A 17,162-nucleotide genomic window follows, 5' to 3' on the forward strand; every position below is an offset into this window, starting at 1 on the left:
GTCAGATTAGATCAATTGAAATGTGTCAAGCTGATGTGACTAAAATGCCAGGGCTGAATTTTTGTCCCAGTCCGCCCCTGGTTATAGATTACTTTTTTAGCACTGGAAATCTGATTAAAATCATAACATTTTGGATTAAACACATAATCATATCACACTGTACACTTGCGACCGCCACTCCCCTCCCAGTTATCTCGGCAAGTGCCGTGGCTGGTCTCACTGTCGAATCAGAGGTACGCAGCACTGAACGTTTAGGAGGCTACCATGGACGTTCTTCGGATCCATAAATGGACTGTGCACTGCTCGCAACATCACCAGGTCTAATGTGTCCTTCCCAAGCGACACCATCGAAAGAATGCGGCTGCTTACTTATACAACTTTGTTCTGGTTTATCCTCAAAGCAGGTATGTTACCCATGGGATTTGTCAACTGTAACGCTGCAAGCCGTTTTGGAATGCAATGGATAGTCGACCTAAATTATGTGTAATACCAGACGATATGCGTCTAAATGGAGTAGGCATAGTATTAATAACGTGTTTTGTTTTACTAATTGTTTTAACGCTCTAACAATATCTGGAGAGGAAGATAAGCTCAGGGTGGGTCATTGATTGCCAGTAGGTTACCCTGGTGCGCAAGCAATTTGGTTAATTTGAAAGGGGGGGAAGTTGATAACATTTTCGGTAGTTTTTACTTCTCTGTGATATTTCCTACTGCGTCTTTACGCACGGTTTGGCACTGTTGACGTGGGAACGCAAAATTATTATCTTTACACCAGTGTGTGGATGTCAAGAGAATGAGACAAGCCTGCTTACAGATGGAAACACTGTTCGAATTTTTTTTGACAAAGGGGTGTATGCAGCCGGTACCCGTTAGTGCGTATTGATGCTTATATTATCACACATTCATTGTAGCCTACTACACTTACCCGTTTGAGAATACTTAATTTGTGCCAGATGCTGCTGGAACAGGATCCGGCGTTTCTCCTTTTTGGACTGTTTCGTTCCAGGACCTATTTGGTCGGATCCAGTACCTCTCATGGCATGAAAAATAATCATAAAAAATATATACATGTGAATATATAATAAAAGCGAACAAAGTCATTAGGCATCCTAAAGACCCCGAGTTGATTCGGGTTGGGTCGAATGCTCTTAAGGTTTGCGCAACATTGTAACCTACAGTGCATTCAGAAAGTACAGAACTTGAATCTCGTTTTAGTTCTGAGAGACACAGACGCGCTTCTCACACAGCCACGGCCATGCGTTGGTATCAAACATACTGTGCATTCGGAAAGTATTCAGACCCCTTTACTTTTTCCAAATGTTGTTATGTTACAGCCTTATTCTAAAATTGATTAAATATTTTTTCCCCTCATCAGTTTACACACAATACTCCATGACAAAGCAAAAACCGATTTTTCGAAAATTTTGAAGAAAAAAACTGGGGGAAAGAAACGAAAATATCACATTTACATAAGTATTCAGACTCTTGGTAGTTTCTTTAAGCACCTTTGGCAGCAATTACAGCGTTGAGTCTTCTTGGGTATGACACTACAAGCTTGGCACACCAGTATTTGGGGAGTTTCCTCCCATTCTTCTCTGCAGATCCTCTCAAGCTCTGTGAGGTTGGATGGGGAGCGTCAAACGCACAGCTATTTTCAGTTATCTTCAGAGAAGTTCTTATCGGGTTCAAGTATGGGCTCTGGCTGGGCCACTCAAGGATATTCAGAGACTTGTCCCGAAGCCACCCCTGCGTTGTCTTGGCTGTGTGCTTAGGGTTGTTGGAAGGTGAACCTTCACCCCAGTCTGAGGTACTGAATGCTTTTCATCAAGGAACTCTCTGCACTTTGCTCCGTTCATCTTTGCCTCGATCCTGAGTAGTCTCCCAGTCCCTGCCTCTGAAAAACATCCCCACAGCATGATGCTGCCACCACCATGCTTCACCATAGGGATGGTGCCAGGTTTCCTCCAGATGTGACGCTTGGCATTCAGGCCAAAGAGTTCAATCTTGATTTCATCAGACCAGAGAATATTGTTTCTCATGGTCTGAGGGTCTTTAGATGCCTTTTGGCAAACTCCAAGTGGCTGTCATGTGCCTTTTACTGAGGAGTGGCTTCCGTCTGACCACTCTACCATAAAGGCCTGATTGGTGGAGTACTGCAGAGATGGTTGTCCTTCTAGAAGGTTCTCCCATCTCCACATAGGTACTCTGGAGGGAGCTCTGTCAGAGTGACCATCGGGTTCCTGGTCACCTCCATGACCAAGGCCCTTCTCCCACAATTTCTCAGTTTGACTGGGTGGCCAGCTCTAGGAAGAGTCTTGGTGGTTCTAAAAATCCTCCATTTAAGAATGATGGAGGCCACTGTTTTCTTTTGGGCACTTCAATGCTGCAGAATTTTTTTGGTACTCTTCCTCAAATCTGTGCCTCGACACAATCATGTCTCGGAGCTCTGTGGACAATTCCTTCGACCCCATTGCTTGGTTTTTGCTCTGACATTTACTGTCAACTGTGGGACCTTATATAGTCAGGTATGTGCCGTTCCAAATCATGTCAAATTAATTGAATTTACCACAGGTGGACTCCAATCAAGTTGTAGAAACATCTTAAGGATGATCAATGGAAACAGGATGCACATGAGCTCAATTTCAAGTCTCATTGCAAAGGGTCTGAATACTTATGTAAATAAGGTATTTCGGTTATTTATTTGAAATGAATTTGCAAAAATGTATAAAAATCTGTTTTCACTTTGTCATTATGGGGTATTGTGTGTAGATTGATGAGGAAACACAATAATTGGATCAATTTTAAAACAAGGCTGTAACGTTACAAAATCTGGAAAAGTCAAGGTGTCTGAATACTTTCCGAATGCACTATATGTTTGAGACCAACGCAAGGCCGTGGCCGTATGAGAAGTGCGTCTGTGTCTCTTAGAACTGAAACGAGATTCACGCTCTATGATCTCTCTCCCTCGCTCTGCTCTGATAGACATGAATGAGCCGGCAACTCTCATCTCTCCAGCTTTGCACGTCATTATTTATGTCCTTATAGAACAACACAATCTCACACTCAATTCATTCAAATATGCACAGAAAGTATTTCAGCAGATGTTGTGCCTTTTTATGTGGTTTTGTGTCGCTTAATTCATGTGAAAATACGCACATTTTTGTTCAGCTTAATTTGTTGGAAAATACACACTTTTTTGTGCGACTTCATTCATAGAAAAAAATCGTTTTTGGGGGGCAAACTTTGGAAAAAATCTTTTGAAAGTTATTGGAGCAATGCGTTTTGGGCAATGGTGTTCTGCAATGGTTTTTTTGTGTCCCACATTTATTTATATTAAAAAAACGTGTTAACCCAATATTGTTAACAACCAGGTTGTCATCGAAATACTTAGAATAAAATTGTAGCCTTATGTTTTTTTTATTTATTATTCATGCCCATGCTGTTTTCTGTGCTTGTTTTTTCTTAATACTTTTGGAAACTGGTGCTATGTCGGATTTATGAGGGTTGCCAAATTGGGGTTATAGCTGTATTTGTCAGTTTTTTTTGTGGTATTGAGGAAGTTATTTGATTGGGGAAATGGGATACATTTCCATTATGGTAAATTAATGAATCATTAAATGTGGGGAAACAGAAGACCTGCAAAAAATCTGTTTGGTTTAAATTCCCCTGGTGCAACTGCATGGTATTTGCAATTATCAATTAAGCAATATCAATGCAGTTAAACAGGTTAATGTAAAATAATGAATTATGTTTGCTTACACTAATGGCACTTCCAAGGCCGTTTCATGATGATTTTTACGGTCATGTCAATCATGTTATAGACTTAGGCTATTGTAACAAGGCATATGCCAACATTGTAGGCCTACTGCCTCTGCCCAGAGGCCTACTAGGCTTTCACGTCAATGGCTGTTAGAGCTCACTTTGCCATGTATGAGCCCTGGTTAGAGTCCCTGTTGCAATTTCTTCTGCTATATTGTTGGCAGCGTTGGGCTCACGTCCAGCTCACGTCTAGTTAAGTGATCTAGTGGTGGGAAGCATTCTGTTTTTCAACATTGTGTTGGGTGTAATTACATTGATATATCTAGTGAACAATGGATAAGCAACAATGGGAATGACAGAAGTAGTCACTACAGGTATGATCAAGCCTTACATCAAAGTTGCCTGAAGCGGAATGGAAAGTGCTATGCCATTTATTCAGAAGAAAATCCTCTGTGACTAGACATTTACTATATTTAAAACCAAATACTTTTGAGTTTTACTCAAGTAGTATTTAACTGGGTGACTTTCACTTGTGTCATTTTCTATTAAAAGGGTATCTTTACTTTTACTCAAGTATCAAAATTGGATACTTCTTTCACCACTGCACCTGGCACATTTTCTGTCTGGCACCCACATTACCTTTTATTTATGTTTTAAGGAAAACAAACTCTGCGAATGCACATGTGTGCGTTCCTATCAAAGTAAGTGCCTTATTTTCTGTATATTGTTTTGTTGTTTCTACTGTAGCATACCATATGCATGTATGGAGCGTAACATGTGTTTTATTCACATTTTCAAGTACTGGTTAAGAATCATCCATTCCGATTCTTGCAAAGATTGTAATAGACACGTGTTTAGAATACTTTTTTGAAGGTTGTACTGATTATGATGAGCTAATGCTAAGCTATGTGTGACACCATGTTTGTCACGAAAGCGTCAGACCAAAAATGTTATAACGAAACGAGACGAATTGATAATTTACTCGACTGACTTGTGCTTTCACGACAACTGGGGACTCTGAAATACGAGGTCAAATCATGATGTCAGTGAGCTTCAGATCGGAAAATCAGAGCTCTAACAAGAAGTCAGAGTTCCCCGGATGGAGTTACGAGTTGGATAACCGTTAAACGATTTTTCCCAGTCGATGCTCGTTTTTGTACGAGTTCCCCGTGGAGTTCCCAGTTGTCTTGAACACGCTGAAGTCAGAAATTGGAGATTTCCCAGTTACCGTGTTCAAGACATCAGGTTGTTACTATGGTACCTCAGGGTTGCCAGCGCAGAGCCCCCTTTCCAAGGGTTTTATTTAGCATAAACTTCTGGATTTGCCCCCCTTTTATTGATAAATCCCCTATAGTAATATTTCCTGCATCATATCCCCCCACGACACCTTCCCTCCCATGGACTTGAAAACCCCCACAAATTAAATGAACACCCCCACAAACGGTTCCATCCCTGTTTAGTTTTTGCTCTACTGTTAGGCTAGTATTTGGGGTGATGATCTGTGAGGTGATAACATTTCATTTGCATTGCGATTTGTCTAATACTGTAAATGACTTGTCAGGTCATGTCCTCCGGTTCTTGCATATACAGTAACAAGTACATCAAAGATGTGCATTATGCTGAAAAGTGACCAAAGCTCAATTTTCAGGCAACGGACACAGCCATCTTTGACCGTAACTTTGTTTATTTGCGTGTTATAGTGAATAGCATTCTGGGATTGAGTTTTTGCTTGTCAAAAATAAACAACCATGGCTGCCATCAAAGAATTTAGCTGCTGTTAGCTTAGCTGACAGGCATCTCTTTCTAAACAATATTACATTTCTCCCATCTGCTCACCAGAGATGTTAGGTCGCTAACTTGTGTTTTGTTTGTTGTCAGCGCAACCTGTTATTTAGACTGGTTAATGGAATGAATTTGGCTGTGGATGTGTTCCATGTGATGCTTGGATGAGGACATTTGCGTTTATCTTTTACAATAAAAAGGTGAAATTGAGGAATTTATGTTGTGAAGACCTTTATTTCCCATCAGTACAAAACATTGTTTAGATGCTTTTCAGACAACTCTTCCAAACACATATTTGCAATGGTATGCTGCAGGGACCACTCAACAATGATCACGAATATGTGATCGTACACAAAAAGGGTTAAAAACATTTAAAACCAATAATGAAAGAAATATACAATGTTGACACTGGTATGTTGAGAATATTGGGCTGAGTAAAAGCTTGTTGAGGGGGTGGTGGGGGGGGTATGTCCCTAGGGGAGCAGCAGGTAGCTGACTAGTGGTGGCTATTTAGCGGTCTGAGGGTAGAAACTATTGGCCAGTCTCCCAGTTTTTGCCATGATGCTCCTGTTCTGCCCGTGTCTGAGTGATTAAATCATGGAAAACAGGGCATGGTTTGGGTGGCTGGGGTCCCTGATGATCTTCTTGGCCTTCCTGCGACACCTGGTGTTGTAGGTGCAGAATGTATCTGATATGCATCTTGGGGCGGCAGGGTAGCCTAGTGGGAATCCCAGAGCTGACAAGGTACAAATCTGTCGTTCTGCCCCTGAACAGGCAGTTAACCCACTGTTCCTAGGCTGTCATTGAAAATAAGAATTTGTTCTTAACTGACTTGCCTCGTTAAATAAAGGTGAAAAAATAAACAAATGTCTATCATACCAGTCATCCATTAATCATTATTTCTTCATATCAGTCTCATTCTGAACATCGCAAAATTCTTGGATATCTGCACGAACCCTAGTCTAAATGATGATTCAGCCATACACAAATTGGCTTAATTATTTATTTACTAACTAACTAAATAATCACACAGAAATACATAAACACAAACATACATAAGTTGAATTGATTACTAACATAATGCAATGAAAAGTCCCTAGTGGACTAACCCGATATGACGGCTTGTTACACAATGAAAGGGATGGGAAAAGAAAGAGCGGGAGAGACAGAGAGTGGGCTGCTTGTACATACATGTGGGAAATACGCTCATCATAAATATGGATATTTAGCACCCTAACAACCGCTCATTCGGATTTAGAAATGCAACACATATTTACGCTTGTAGGTCTTTGTCGTCTCTCTGTTGAAATCTCCCGTCCGTCTATGGCGAGTAGTTCGATTTAAGTCTCTGGTTGTGTAAGTCTCTGGTTGTCCACCAGAGGTCACATGTCCCCAGTTGTCGTAGGCTTTTTGTCTTTGAGTGTTTGTTAGACTGGATACATCAGAGAACACATGCGGGGTTCTTTGGGTCGAGTTTACTAGACTAAACTACATAAACAGCTGCAGACTGAATGTTGCGATGTAGTCTTTATCTTCTTCACTCGAGAGTTTGAGTCTTACCATTTTTTGGTCTTGTGGTTCTAAACCATTTCAATGTGTAGCCACCACTCCATGCTTTCTGGTCTAATGTAAATGTTGATACCATTCATTTATGCACTCGCCTTGGAGGGCGGTTCCATCACGTTGCAACAATGTCTGTGTTCACTTGAGTGTGGTTACTGACTTGGCAAAAGTTTATATAAAAACAATTATCTCATTTAGAAGGCTAAAATCACATTTCATCTTCTCACAAATAGTTTAATATTTAATCATATCAGTTTTACAACATTCAAATCTGATAAATGGGATGTATACATTTGTAGAGTTACAAAACAATCAACTTTTGAAAGGATGTATTGTTTGGGTCCTCACCAAACATTCCAGACATTTGGATTTGAAAACTAATGTTCCAATGCCCAATCTTTTGATGTTTGAAGTTTTGGCAAGATTCTCTCTCTACACACATCAGATTCAATACTGCAGGTCCAGAAGGAGAGTTTATGACCAGTCATTAAAGTCATAAGGCCAGCCCACCGTGCAACCTTGGTTAGCGCACACTGTGCCCGGCCTGCCACAGGAGTCACTGGTGCAACAAGGACTTCCCTACCAGCCAAGCCCTAGTGTAACCCGGATGACGCTAGGCTAATTGTGCGTCGCCTCATGGACCTCCCGTTTGCGGCCGGTTACGATAGAGCCTGGGCACGAACCCAGAGTCTCTGGTGGCACAGCTGGCACTGCAGTACAGCACCCACTGCGCCACCCAGGAGCCCCCCTAGACTGAGCATTTATTTACGGAGAGCAATTTCCATTTTATAACAGGTAGTGTCCATTTATTTACAGTAATGTGTTGAAAAATGTCGCTCAAAAATGTGTTTCTTTTCACACTAATTAAGCTACACAAAAATGCACAAAAATGCACGAAATCTGCAAAAATACTTTTTGTACATATTTGCACGAATTGAGTGTGAAACTGTTGTGCGTGCGAAGGGTTCTGGAGGACCTGCAACACCCCTGATAAATTGAAATACATTTGCTAATTGTATAGAGTTACTGCTGTCTGTTCAGAAATAAATGAAATGATTTATAATAGATTACTACACCACGAGAAAGCATATAATTTAGCCACAGACCATCAGCTTCTTAAAAAAATGTTGGCCTAGCTGTAGAGTGTACCCCAATAACAAGGCATAGTCTACAGTCGAGAACGCGCGGCAAATCTGTTAGTGAACAAACAGCATGCATACAAAACAGGCCTTTAGCAATATTTCAAATACAATTGCTGGAAAACACAGGTTGGAAAGCAAATGGCTCCTGCTGAAAAGAGATGTCTCTAATCTGTCTGCTGTAGGCTACCAAAATATTTGATCAACTTTCAAATAGGCCTATTGTTTTTAAAGTAAAAGGAGAGAGAGCGAGAGAGAGGCTTTTAGCACGAGCACATCGGCCATCACCAGCGAGTGAGCTGCGCATCATTGAGTGAGTCAGTAAAGATGGAAAGCATTTTCCTCCTGATATTCTAGGCTACATTGTGTGTCTGCACACACCTAGGCCTAGGCTATTGATGGATACAACACAAGGCCAATTTTATTGATGTCAGTGTCAAGTAGCCTGTCATTTCCATCATTTGTGTGGTATTATGGTGCTTTCATGACAACTGGGAACTCTGGAAAAAACGAGGTTGAATCATGACGTCAGTGATCTTCATGTTAGAAAGTCGGAGCTCTAGAAAGAGGCCTGAGCCCCCGACTTGGAATTCCGTGTTGGATGACAGTTCAAAACGACTTTTTTCCCCATAGTTTTCAGTTGTCTTGAATGCACTAAAGTCAGAAGTCAGAGATTTCCCAGTTAAGAGTTCCCATGTTTTGAACAAGTCATTAAAAAAGATTATGCCAACGTCTCCAGTCATGTAAAATTATGTAGAATTGCATGAAATGCATTTATAAAAAGCCACATTTTCCCCAAACCGTTGACCACTAAAAATGTTCTCCATGTGTGCAACTTCTGCAAGTGCCTCTACTCTACTGCTCTATGCCACTACGCAAATGCAATGATATGCATGCAATGCTTTACTATAAAGGTGTTTTTTTTTCTCATGCGTTCCGGTACCTCAGAGCTCCCTATTTCACAACACTGCCGTGCTTACATTTTGCTCAGGCACCTCCCGATTTACAAATTATGCACTGGGAATATATTATGTTTGGTAGTCTCATTCTATTTCTTAACATTGAATGACATCAACATAATTTGTTTTGCTCACGTAATAGAGGGAGTTTAATGCTAATAGAGCTCTCCTGTGCTGCATATCAAATGTTTCTCTCTGCCTGCCAAGAATGTCGTTTTTGATGTATCCCTGAAACCTGGTTTGACTGAATTAGTGTAACTTTCCCCTGGGTACCTGGAAAAAAATGCCCATGTACCCTGACATGGCAATTTCCCAACTGTCTGCCCTTATTAACAGTTTAAGATGTATGTTTACCAAAGCAGAACTCCAGAAAATGAGTGACATTTGGATGGGGCATACTGTTGCACACTGGATGATGGAGCAGTGCTCATTGTGCAGTCAACTTGTTCCCTTTACATTTTTATTTTAAACCCAGTCACTACTCAACTGTAGCTGGATGAAGTTGCTTGCTGTAGTCATAGTTGGTAAATAAGGTGAATAAGCTACATTTAGGTGAATAAGCTACATTTAGATTTTTTCAGGTCCATTTTCAAGTTGAATAAAGTCTGACAAGGCTTTCTGATGCTCGTGTGATTTGTTGGGCGACACAATGGCCTGTTAAGAAAAAAATGTCCGATATCTGATGTTCTGTCAGGGGAGCACACTCTCCAACATGCACAATGCATCAGGTGAATGTTTCACTTCTGCTGATGTCAAGTTATAGGGTTTTGTTGAATTACAATACATCTTTTATGATTATACTGTATGACTTAGCCACAGTAATTGCAGCTGCAGTTGTAACAGGAATCTTGTCATATTAGCCGATATCAAAATATTTTCAGAGGAAGAAAAGGTGAAATGTGCCAAAGTGCAGGATTGGACTATAGTTGGAGAAGTAGTGAAAAAATAAGGCTGAGATCCACATGAGTTATATAGTTTGGACATGTCTGCACATGTCTGATATTTGTGAACTGTTTCATAGTTAGACCATAGTTTGTGTTCTTTGCACAGTATATTTTGTTGTCTATGGGTATACTAATGTCTCACTTTATACCTTTGTATTGAATTGTAATGGATTTTGAGTTCTTTCCAAAAAAACTTGATTCATACAGGTATGTCAATTAGGAACAGATTTGCAATGGAAAACCTGTGTTTCTCACGTATGTTGCAGGGCTGGCACTGCAGATCCAGTGTTATCAGTGTGAAGAGGTCACTCACAATGACTGCTCCACACCCGAGTTCATCGTCAACTGCACTGTCAACGTGCAGGACATGTGTCAGAAGGAGGTACTGGTGAAGGAAGACGGTAAGCCACATATGATATGAACTTACTTGACTTCAACCCTTCTACTCTGCGAGAAGCAGAGCAGTAGGCCAATCGAGCCAAGAAGGTGTGTTTTGGGTTGTTTGGTCTTGACGATTGCGTCTAAATCTTTCCGCAAGGTGCCTTCTATCTGTAACGTGTACAAACATCATACATAAATGGTTGGAGATTCGCTCTGTGAGTTTGAAAAATACCTGAATGCATTCAAATAAACATGAAGGACTTTACCCCACTTGGCAAAGACATCAGTTAAACGTCTAGTTTTGAGTTACATTGGTTGAGATGTCAACTAACATGAATTCAACCAAAAATGTCACCCTGTCAATGAATATAGGTAAACAATTGGGTGAAAAATGACTAAATTCCCTTCTGTTGATTACTTATAGAAAATCCAGTCAGTTTTCCACATTCATTGAACTTAATCACATTGAATTCTTTGGAAATTATGTGGAAACAACAATGATTCAACAAATTTGGACTCTGTGGGTCTGGCATCAATCTATCCACCTGAGCTCCTAGATAGCCTGCTAAACTTCTATAGTTTGCTGACTTCACAGATCTTGGATCAGCACAGCTTGAATTAGCCCATGTTTAGTCAATGGTTCTGATGACAGGCAAAATTCCTGCAGTGCACCCCCCTTCGTTAGAGGACAAAAGTAACTTAGTTTTTACATTTTTGTTGTTACAGTTTTATTGTTACACATACAGCACCAGTGAAAAGTTTGGTCACCCCTATTCACTCAAGGGTTTTTCTTTATTTTGACTATTTTCTACATTGTTAGAATAATAGCGAAGACATAAAAACAATTAAATTACACATACCGAATCATGTAGTAACCTAAACAAATCTAAATATATGTTACATTTTAGATTCTTCAAAGTAGCAACCCTTTGCTTTGATGACACCTTTGGACACTCTTGGCATTCTCTCAACCAGCTTCACCTGGAATGCTTTTTCAACAGTCTTGAAGGAGTTCCCACATATGCTGAGCACTTGTTGGCTGCTTTTCCTTCACTCTGCGGTCCAACCCATCCCAAACCATCTCAATGGGGTTGAGGTCGGGTGATTTTGGAGGCCAGGTCATCTGATGCAGCACTCCATCACTCTCCTTCTTGGTCAAGTACCCCTTACACAGCCTGGAGGTGTGTTGGGTCATTGTCCTGTTGAAAAACATATTATAGTTCCACTAAGCGCAAACCAGATGGGATGGCGTATCACTGCAGAATACTGTAGTAGGCATGCTGGTTAACTGTAACTTGAATTCTAAATAAATCACAGACAGTGTCACACGCAAAGCATCCCCACACCATCACACCTCCTCCATTCTTCATGTTGGGAACCACACATGCGGCGATCATCCATTCACCTACTCTGCATTTCACCAATTTTGGTTGGAACCAAAATCTCAAATTTGGACTCATCAGACCAAAGGACAGATTTCCAGCAGTCTAATGTCGATTGCTCATGTTTCTTGGACCAAGCAAGTCTATTCTTCTTATTGGTGTCCTTTAGTAGTGGTCTTTGCAGCAATTCGACCATGAAGGCCTGATTCACGCAGTCTCTTCTAAACAGTTGATGTTGAGTTGTGTCTGTTACTTGAACTCTGTGAGAAGCATTTCTTTGGGCTGCAATTTCCGAGGCTGGGAACTCTAATGAACTTATCCTCTGCAGCAGAGGTAACTCTGGGTCTTCCTTTCCTGTGGCAGTCCTCATGAGAGCCAGCTGTATCATAGCGCTTGATGGTTATTGCGACTGCACTTGAAGAAACTTTCAAAGTTCTCGAAATGTTCCATATTGACTGACCTTCTTGTCTTAAGGTAATGATGGACTGTAATTTTTCTTTTTCTTTGCTAATTTGAGCTGTTCTTGCCATAATATGGACTTGGTCTTTTACCAAATAGGGCTATTTTCTGTATACCACCCCTAACACAACTGATTGGCTCAAACGCATCAAAAAGGAAATAAATTCAAAAAATTAACTTTTATCTAGGCACACCTGTTATTTGAAATGCATTCCAGGTGACTACCTCATGAGGATGGTTGAGAGAATGCCAAGACTGTGCAAAGCTGTCATCAAGGCAAAAGGTGGCTACTTTGAAGATATAAAATACATTTAGATTTGTTTAACACTTTTTTGGTTACTACTTGTCCTCTCGCTCAGTTGTGCACCGGGGCCGCTCCACAAATTTTTTTCTTCTGGTTTGAGCCACTCCTCTTTCTATTTTGGTTAGAGCCAGTTGTGCATATGGAACATTTCTGGGATGCTTTATTTCAGCTCATGAAACATGGGACCAACACTTTACTTGTTGTGTTTATATTTTTGATAAGTATATATTACATGTACTAACAATAGTCTAGTCTAAACAATCAACCATCATATTGGCTGCCTCATACCATATCTGGTTTACAGGAGTCGCTTGTATTTCAAAGAATTTCCCCTAAGCTGTCGGCCGAGTGCGGTGCGACTGAATACCATAGTGACAATTACTGCCAGTAATTCATTTTATCACATGGCTGCAGCTGTAATGGGCTATATTTTAAACTCATTATGCACAATGTATAAGCCTGATTGTCCATAATCAATGAACCATAACTTTGAAATCCTACATTGGGCTTTACACATAACCACCTAAATGGAAGAGAAGAATTCACAGAAAAAGAAGAGTAGATGGGCCCAAGGCTGATGTGCATCAAAAACAGTAGGCCTGCGTATTTCTGTTGTTGTTCATATAGGTCCTAGCCTGTCATTTCTTCATGAAGGCCTACTGAAAACGTGGGTGAGCTGAAGTGCACTTACTGTATATTTGCCCTTACATAAGGACTCTACTTCCAATCCATCAGTGTCCCATTTGCCTATTCATTCGATGAACATCTGTTGTGAGTTGCAGACATAAGCAATCACTTATAGTAGTAGCCTAATCAACAACTTCTAACACAATATCACAACTAAAGATACAATTCTCTTTCATTACACAACATATGCCAAATAGCTGACTGGCCCCATACAGTTGAAGTCGGAAGTTTACATACACCTTAGCCAAATACATTTAAACTCGGCGTGTATGTAAACTTCCGACTTCAACTGTATATCAATAGACTATACAGACAATGACTATATTTGCTGTATTGTCATCCGCATCAATAGCCAGCCTACTGATTTGCCCCTTCTGATAGCGCCCTTGATGAAGTGTTATTCAGTCCTATATCATTTAAGTGCATTTTCATCCAGACAAAAACATTTTGTAATAATTATAATAATAATTGTCACTCGTGGACGATTATGGTTTCACATATCCACAATTACTGGCTCGGCATGGTTACTCACATCCAGGTCGTGATCTTGGAATCCCTGAAGAGTTGGTTGTTAATGTACCGCTTGTCCAACACCAGGCTCACTTTCTGGCCCTGTGCCCTGTGGTGTTTAAGTTTAGGCTATAGTAAGCGCATCCTATCCATGATCTCGCCAGAATATTGCTCATTGATAAAGAATGTTGTTCCTTCAGTTCCCTTCCTCTTTTCAGAATTAATTTTGTAATGGGTCAACCTGGCCACAATAGGTCTCGGTTTGTTGGGAACTTTCCTTCCAAAGCGGTGTGCCAATTTTTTTATCCACCTTAGCAACCTGTTCCTCCATCATCCTGAGTTGTTCCACCTACCACGTCATATCCCTTGTGTATTCACCAGTGCAGTATTAATCAGCATTCAAAATCATTGTCAGTTAGCCAGAATAACTGTGATGAAGGTGAAAATATAACATTAAATCATTCAGCGGAGCTATTGTGTCCAAGTCAGAATTGGAAACCCAACTAATTTACATAAAACCCTTTCAATATTTAAAAATAACAAGTTGTGGGGAGAAGGTAAAGCATGTTAAACAGTGATAATAAATAATTTGCCTAACTGTTGCAAGTAGAACATCTCATTTGTGTATCACGTGGCTCCAATACTCTGACTGAGCATTATAAACCTCGGGTAAAAATAGTTGTTGAAAATCCTTGCATGTAAAAATATCTGAAGTTGTAGACTTACGTAACATGAGCCATTTTAACATGGATTCTCTTCAGAAATTAAACCACAGATACAAATGAACTGGTTATAGTGCATTCAATGTGTTTTGTGAACATTATCTTCTTCAGGCAAGGCAAATCAGATAGTGTTTTAAATATTTATTATTTGACCCCTTCAAATCCAAATCATATCAAATTGTTGTGGTCACATACATGTGATTAGCAGATGTTATTGCGGGTGTAGCGAAATGCTTGTGCTTCTAGCTCCGACAGTGCAGTAATATTGGTTATTATACTAGTTATTATATAATATATATATATATATATATATATAATTATATAATACTGTGGCGGGCATGGGCGCAGTGCGTGCTAACCAAGATTGCCGGGTGCACGGTGTTTCCTCCGACACATTGGTGCGGCTGGCTTCCGGGTTGGATGCGCTTGGTTGGGTTGTGTATCGGAGGACGCATGACTTTCAACCTTCGTCTCTCCCGGGCCCATACGGGAGTTGTAGCGATGAGACAAGATAGTAGCTTCTAAAAACAATTGGATACCACAACTTTGGGGAGAAAAAGGGGTAAAATAAAATAAAAAATAAAAATTTAGAACCAGGAGGTTCTCTCCAGACCTGAATGCCCTTTACCAATACAAAAACATCCTGTGGGGTTCTGCATTAGCGTCGACCAGCCCCCGTGAAATGCAACTTTTTAGGGAAGTTAGAAACCAATATACACAGTCAGTTAGAAAAGCCAAGGCTAGCTTTTTCAAGCAGAAATTTGCTTCCTGCAACACAAACTCAAAAAAGTTCTGGGACATTGTAAAGTCCATGGAGAATAAGAACACCTCCTCCCAGCTGCCCACTGCATTGAAGATAGGAAACACTGTCACCACCGATAAATCCACTATAATTGAGAATTTCAATAAGCATTTTTCTATGGCTGGCCATGCTTTCCACCTGGCTAACCCTACCCTGGTCAACAGCACTGCACCCCCCACAGCAACTCGCCCAAGCCTTCCCCATTTCACCTTCTCCCAAATCCAGTCAGCTGATGTTCTGAAAGAGCTGCAAAATCTGGATCCCTACAAATCAGCCGGGCTAGCCGGACCCTTTCTTCCTAAAATTATCTGCCGAAATTGTTGCCACCCCTATTACTAGTTTATTCAACCTCTCTTTCGTGTCGTCTGAGATTCCCAAAGATTGGAGAGCAGCTGCGGTCATCCCCCTCTTCAAAGGGTGGGACACTCTTGACCCAAACTGCTACAGACCTATATCTATCCTACCCTTTTTAAGGTCTTCAAAAGCCAAGTCAACAAACAGATTACCGACCATTTTGAATCCCACCATACCTTCTCCGCTATGCAATCTGGTTTCCGAGCTTGATCAATTTTATCGATTATTAACGTTTATTAATACCGAAAGTTGGTTTACAAAAATAGTTTGAAGTGATTTGTAAAAGTTTATAGGCAACTTTTAGTAATTTTAAACAATGACGTTGCGTTTTGGAAAGGAGCTTTTTCCTGGATCAGACGGGCTTCATAAATCTACATTTTGGGTATACTTTGACGGATTTAATCGGGAAAAAGACCCAATTGTGATGTTTATGGGACATATAGGAGTGCCAACAAAGAAGCTCGTCAAAGGTAATGAATGTTTTATATTTTATTTCTGTGTTTTGTGTAGCGCCGGCTACGCTAATTCTTTTGTTTGCGTCTCGTTCAGGTATTTCGGGGGGTGCATGCTATCAGATAATAGCTTCTCATGCTTTCGCTGAAAAGCATTTTACAAATCTGACATGTTGGCTAGATTCACAGCGAGTGTAGCTTTAATTGAGTACCCTGCATGTGTGTTTTAATGAAAGTTTGATTTTTATTGAGTACTACAGTTGGCGCTCTGAAATTTCCGCTGATTTTGGTCCCTGTATAGGACCGCAGCCATAACAGGTTTTAACAACTCTCCAGACGAGCTTCAATGCCATACAACTCTCCTTCCATTGCCTCCAATTGCTCTTACATACAAGTAAAACAAAATGCATGCTCTTCAAACGATCGCTGCCTGCACCTGCCTGCCCGTCCAACTTCACTACTCTGGACGGTTCTGACTTAGAATGTGGACAACTACAAACACCTAGTTGTCTGGTTAGACTGTAAACTCCCCTTCCAGACTCACATCAAACATCTCCAATCCAAAGTTATATCTAGAATTGGCTTCCTATTTTGCAAAAAAGCATCCTTCACTCATGCTGTAAAACATATTATTACTATTAGATTAGGAATTTAGCAAGGACACCGGGGTTAACACCCATACTCTTACAATCACAATCACTGCCCTGGTGAATTGGGATATTCTTTTTAGACCAGAGGAAAGAGTGCCTCCTACTGGCCCTCCAACACCACTTCCAGAAGCATCTGGTCTCCCATCCAGGAACTGACTTGGACCAACCCTGCTTAGCTTCAGAAGCAAGCCAGCAGTGGTATGCAGGGTGGTATGCTGCTGGCTAAACTGACCATCCTACCGATCCTCGACTTCAGCGATGTAATTTACAAAATAGCCTCCAATACCCTACTCAATAAATTGGATGCAGTCTA

The 17,162-nt window shown here is 40.6% G+C and overlaps 1 protein-coding gene across 1 annotated transcript in view; it reads left to right on the top strand.

Moving 5' to 3' along the window:
• The first annotated feature begins 201 nt into the window (after window positions 1-201).
• LOC110519992 (ly6/PLAUR domain-containing protein 1-like) overlaps window positions 202-17,162 on the top strand; it is a 48,980-nt gene continuing 32,019 nt past the window's right edge. Inside the window, exons 1-2 of the mRNA XM_021596932.2 lie at window positions 202-404; window positions 10,413-10,547. Of these exons, the coding sequence (XP_021452607.2) occupies window positions 356-404; window positions 10,413-10,547 (184 nt within the window). The 5' untranslated portion in view covers window positions 202-355. The remainder of the gene's footprint in view (window positions 405-10,412; window positions 10,548-17,162) is intronic.

Source organism: Oncorhynchus mykiss, chromosome 3 (genome assembly GCF_013265735.2).
Source record: "Oncorhynchus mykiss isolate Arlee chromosome 3, USDA_OmykA_1.1, whole genome shotgun sequence".
In the NCBI taxonomy this organism is placed as follows: domain Eukaryota; kingdom Metazoa; phylum Chordata; class Actinopteri; order Salmoniformes; family Salmonidae; genus Oncorhynchus; species Oncorhynchus mykiss.